Source organism: Rutidosis leptorrhynchoides, chromosome 9 (assembly GCF_046630445.1).
Source record: "Rutidosis leptorrhynchoides isolate AG116_Rl617_1_P2 chromosome 9, CSIRO_AGI_Rlap_v1, whole genome shotgun sequence".
Taxonomy (NCBI): domain Eukaryota; kingdom Viridiplantae; phylum Streptophyta; class Magnoliopsida; order Asterales; family Asteraceae; genus Rutidosis; species Rutidosis leptorrhynchoides.
The window spans coordinates 240,868,461-240,874,423 of NC_092341.1; the positions used below are offsets into that span (position 1 = coordinate 240,868,461).

The 5,963-nt window shown below is 31.4% G+C and overlaps 1 protein-coding gene across 1 annotated transcript; it reads right to left on the bottom strand.

Moving 5' to 3' along the window:
* Positions 1-975: 975 nt before the first annotated feature.
* Positions 976-2,332, bottom strand: LOC139867628 (uncharacterized). The gene is made up of 3 exons (XM_071855992.1): positions 2,241-2,332; positions 1,965-2,053; positions 976-1,321 (listed from the first exon to the last, which is right to left on the bottom strand). The coding sequence occupies exons 1-3, from the start codon at positions 2,277-2,279 to the stop codon at positions 1,174-1,176; spliced, it is 276 nt and encodes a 91-aa protein (XP_071712093.1). The 5' UTR covers positions 2,280-2,332; the 3' UTR covers positions 976-1,173.
* Positions 2,333-5,963: the final 3,631 nt, after the last annotated feature.

The following is a 5,963-nucleotide window of genomic DNA, read 5'->3' on the forward strand; positions in this document are numbered from 1 at the left end:
AGAAAACGAACACCAGAGAATCTCGAACAATGGGAAGTTGTTTCTAGGCGAAAGTTATCTAAAACTGCTTTAACGTTTAAAACAAAAACGTATCTATATAAAATCAAATCTTCAAGGGTGAGGATGATGATAATGATGAATACAATTTTCGAGAGGAAGGGTGGGAGATAAGGGTATGCCAATTCTTGCTTACAGATTAAAAGCTAAAAATTGATTCTAAAGGCAATCTAATGAGAATTTCAATCAGTAATGAATCCGGTAAGTTATGAATATCATACCAACACAATTGATCAGAAGAAGATGAAGCCGTAAGTGACAATTGTTTCAAAATTGGATTTACTACTTGAGTAAGTTGTGTTGAAGAATCGACTGTAGTTTCAGATTGATCGCAATTATCTTGGTCTTCTTCCATTGGCGCTGGGTTAATTAAGATGGAATTTATTGAACGTAAAAGGTGGATCAGAGACGACTAATTATAGGTTAACTGAAATCGTAAACCTAGTCAATTACGTAGCTACGAATATTTAATGGGTTAATTGAAGTTATCTTATCTGTACTCCATATTTACATTTACATTTACATTGTTCAAATTAAAATTGAGTAAATAATATGCCATTATATTTTAAGCATTAAAATAGCGCGTTTTTTTAAGTAAAAATTAAAAATTGTGAAATTTTAAATCACAATCTATCTATCTACCTAGTCTCAACTCTCAACTACATTTAAGCAAACCAAACATGACCCCAAAATGAGGTGACAAACCAAAAAACGAAACAATTCCCAACCTAAACAAAACCACGTGAACTGAGCAAAAAAGCTACACAACGCAACCAGCAAAAGAATCCAAGGTTCGACCCTTTTTTAACTTACCATCTAAAATCTCCCGACAGATAGACATGTTTTTAGTTAGGGATACTTTATTAGAGGTTTGTATTTTTAAAAATGATAGCAAGGCTAAGTCACAGTTCAAATGTCATAGCCAAATCATTCGTCATTGAGCTGGGATGTTAAATCAAAACATACAACACGTCAAACTTGAATTTACAAAAATCATATGTTATTATCCAAACACAATAAGCCTTAAGAACTTGCCCCACACTGGTTTTTTATCTTACAAAGGCAAACGCAATCTCAAACCAACTACTTGTCCATTTTAAACCACAGAAATAAGTTTTATTTTGGGTCTGCGAAGAAGGAATTGACATTCGGCATTATCTCAGGACTCTTGTTGCGAACAAATTTCCTTAAGGGATGCTCAGCATACTTCTCACCTTCAGTAAAGTTGTCCAGCACACCAGCTGCTCTCTTATCTTTCATCACTCTAATTTGAAACAAAAATATTTACATGTCATGATTTTTTTTTATTCGCTAAATAACAGTCACTAATAAGATCAGAAGGAACATAACAACACAAAAACTGTTTCGAACAATAACTTACTGATTTCACTAAACGCAAATCGAAGCAAGACAAAATGAATAATTAAATTTTGAAACAAACGTAAACAATATAGCTAAAAAGACATCCTCACTGAATATACAAATTTAACAAAGTTGGAACAGCATTTTGATAAACAATGAAAAAAAACAATGCGTAGTCAAATAATGCAAAGGCTATGTAAATTTGGGGATAAACAATATAGCTAAAAAGACGTCCTCACTGAATATACAATGCGTAATCACATAATGCAATCAGGCTCAGTATGTTTGGGGATATACGTTATTCAATTGTTGTCAACACAAGTATAATAACTCCTCAAAAGTTGTAAAATTCATTATTTAGTCCTCAATTATTTGTCAATCTGTCCCAATTGAAGGATATGTATTGATGAATATAAACCCTAAATGCACAATTCATGTAGATGAAACAAAAACCTAAAATTGTAAAGCAACATGCACATTACAAACATAACAATTAGCATGAATCAGATACACAGATAAAGTAATTGAAGAATAAAAGTGAGTACCTAACTTCTGGATTACCGCTGATGTTGCGATACAACTGCATGCCGCAGATTCCGACGGCGACACCGAGAGCAGCAAACAGAGGATACACCTGTCAAATTAACATAGATCCAACAGCTCTTATTAATAAACACAGAAAATTGCACGCGATCGGAGTGGTTTACTCGTTATATCAGTATGCATGCAAAAAGGATTCACAAAATAAATGAAAATTGTAATAATAGATGAAATCGTAGAGTGTAATTGATCGATCGATCGATTGATTGATTATTACGAACCTCAGGCCTTAGCCAACGTTTAAGAGTTGAAGAGGACATTTTGACAAACGCCGGCGTACGGAAACAGAGTCAAGCGGAGGAGAATGTTAACAAGTACTGTATAATCTGACTGGCATCTTACATTGTTTCAAAAAAACATGTGTATCGGTAGTGACATTTTAGCCCTGTGTTGACTTTGTCAACTCATCCAGCGGTCCTCGGTAGCCCACTAGAGCCTGACGAAACACCATCACACATTTTTCCACAGCATGCCAGGCCCGATAAACGAACCTGCATTGTCATTGTTTCAATCTTCGCATGCGTGGGACCAAGGGATCATTTGGACCCGGTAAGAATGGTTTTTGATCCAATTATTTGGAAAATCCTCACCTAGTGGGAATCGAACCCTCAACTCTCCTAAAGGAGAGTGAGTCATTTACCACTAGGCTATTGGCCCATTCTTACATATCACGGATAGAATCTGATCAAATGAGATGGAGTTTGGTAATATTTTTTTGGCCCCTCCATCTATGTAAGCTTGTTAGATAAGCCCCTCCCAATTTGATAGAACGAGTAGTTATTGATTTTGTACTTTATACAGAATGGTCATTGAGCAACTCTTTTTCTTGAGTGCAACGGATATAGTGATTTTTTCTTATAAAAGAATGTTAATGTTATACTTACAAAAGAAATTATACAAATAAGGTTTGCAGACGTTTTCTTGTTACTCCGTAACATTTTAACATTTTTTTTCTCTTTGATGCTGCCTCACTTTTGGTACACCAATTTTTTTTGGTAAAGTTTGGTACACCAATTTGTAAACAAACCATTTCTCTTTTGAGACGGATTACGTCTAACTTCACCCATTACTCATTTTGAAAGGAAGTTTAGTTTTGGAGATATATACTTTGATGTCAGTGAGAATAGAAATCATAAGACCGTCAAACACCTTCCATCAGTACACATGGCAAAACTGACGAAAACGTGGTATTGATCTCGATTCGTTCGTAATGGTGATATTGAAACGAACGAACATATAATCCACTCCTGCCCATTCACTAAGGACTTATGGAGTCGTGTTTTGATTTGGTGGAACAAAGGTAACATTAATTTCTCAAACCTTAATGACAGATTTTGTGGTAGAGTGTCAAACACGCAGCCATATACGTTCTTAAAATTATGGCAGGCCATTGAATGGGTTAGTGGGTACACAATATGGAAAAACCGAAATATGATGTTGTTCGAGAAAAAAGAGTGGAGTGTCCCAACGGCGGTTAATGAAATACAAATCAAAAGCTTCCACTGAATTTCGACTAGATTGAAGAAAGATAAACTGGACTGGAACCAATGGCTTCTCAATCCATGGGTGTACGAGAGCATCAATGATCACAGATAGGTTTTGCCTCTGGTTCTCATTCCGCAGATCTCGTTTGTATTATGTAGCCATAAGTCTTTGTAATTGTCGATTGATGTTTCCTGTTTGTTAGTCTTTTACCTGCTAGGCTCATGCATCTTCTCAATGCATGTGTATTAGTTAGGTCGAATCTGTGTATCTGTTTTGATTTCTAATGTTAATCTTCCTTGGCTTTTCAAAAAAAAAATGACGAAAACTGACGGAAAATAACGCAGCGTCAGTTTTCATCAGTAGGGGGCCGTCAGTTGGGCCATTGACGCAAAAAAAATTGTTACGGACATATGGCCTTTTTTGATTGGATGGATTTGTGACGTGTTTGACCCACCTCCCTCCAACGGTCATTCGGTCATCCGATCGTTTTTTTTATCTTCCAAAAACCTAAATTTAACATTATCTTCATCTTATTCTATATGTACACATATACATTTATCTTCATCTTCATCAACAATATCTTAGAAAAAAATTTATCATTATCTCCAAAAAATACTATGTCTAACCCAAATCACAGACCACCAAACCCCAACGACTACAACGAATGGTTTCACTACAGAAACTATTTGGGTGGTAGTTCAAACTATTCTAGTGACTCTATTCGTTCGACTCGTTCATCAAAAGCGGAAAGATGCTTTGGACGTTATTTCAAAGTCTAAGGCGAAAAAGACAAAACAAGAGCAACTTCAAACCACTTTTGCATGTGCTAGCATTTTGACCGTCAATACCCAGGTATCGAGGACCCTGATCACAAAGATTATATTGAAAAACTTAGGAAATTGTACCTCGATCAATTCAAGTATTTGTGGATAAACCACTACCACGACAAACCAATGAATCATCCGAAGACGACAACTAGTTTAGTAGTTTGATTATGTATTATTTCGAGTGTTTTTTTTAGTTTGTAATCATTTTTTTTATTTAAGTACTTTTTTAAATTTAGTATTTGTAATTTATTTTTATTTAGTCAATATTATATTATGAAAATTATTAAATAAATGTGTTAATTTTATTAAAATGCAAAAATAAAAAACTGGTGAATTCTAGAGAAAAATTGACATATAATAATAATAATAATAATAATAATAATAATAATAATAATAATAATAATAATAATAATAATAACAATAATAATAATAATAATAATAATAATAACAACAACAACAACTAGTGAAATGACCCGTGAAATTACAGGTTTATTTAAATAAAACAGTTTAATGATATGTTTTAGGTATTAAGTGAATGTAAATGCTAAAGTTATTTAGTTTAATGACCCGTAGAACCAAAGAGTTCGACTAAGAAACTCGCCAGCTGAACATTTCATCAAACATCTAAAATGCATATTAAACAATCCACATCCAATCATAAGAGATAATATTGGTTGTCATTTTATTTTAAAATTGTAAATTAAAATATAAATTGAGAATTGGTTTCCTTCTGCTTAACTTTTATATCTTCTTATACTCAATTCAAAATAATTAATTAAAATAATTTAAAATTATTTAATTTTAATAATTAAAATAATTATTAATAAGATTTAATAATAATAATTAATTAATAAGATTTAATTTTAATTCAAAATTATTTAGATTAATGACATCACCCACCATGCTTAGATTTTTTTCTTTTTCTTTTTGATTTTTTCTTAACAAAGGAATTAGCCTAATAATGATATCATCATTATAGGATTTTAGTATTAACTATAGAATAGAATAGATAGATAGATAGATAGATAAAACTCTTCTTGCTTTTAAAAAAAAAAAACAAAAAAACAAAAATTATAAAAAATAAAAGATGACTTAAAGTATCCAGGTTCATATATATCATCTACTATAAGAGTGTCAAAATAAGGTAACTCTTATAGATGACCAAATAGTTATAGTTAGCTCGTGTTCTAGTATATAATATTTAATATTTAATTTTAATTCAAAATTATTTAATTAATGACATCACCCACAATTCTTAATTTTTTTCTTTTTCTTTTTTATTTTTTCTTAACAAAGGAATTAGCCTAATAATGACATCATCATTATAGGATTTTAATATTAACTATAGATAATAATAATAATAATAATAATAATAATAATAATAATAATAATAATAATAATAATAATAATAATAATAATAATAATAATAATAATAATGTTGTAATTTAGTAGTATATAACTACATTTAGTGGCCTATTTTCAATTTATGTGAAAGAAGAAATAAGAGAGTAAATTCTTATTGAAGAATGGTGTACATATCCTTATAATTGAGTGAGTATTTATAATACTAAAACTTAGCTGTACATTACTCGTTTTCATCTTCAATTATAGAGTAGGTGAAATAGTAATCAA

Coding starts and splice junctions, on each gene's coding strand:
- LOC139867628 (XM_071855992.1), bottom strand. CDS start 2,279: ATGTCCTCTTCAACTCTTAAACGTTGGCTAAGGCCTGAG. Junction 2,054..2,240: donor AACGTTGGCTAAGGCCTGAG/GTTCGTAATAAT, acceptor TTAATTTGACAG/GTGTATCCTCTGTTTGCTGC. Junction 1,322..1,964: donor AGCGGTAATCCAGAAGTTAG/GTACTCACTTTT, acceptor GTTTCAAATTAG/AGTGATGAAAGATAAGAGAG.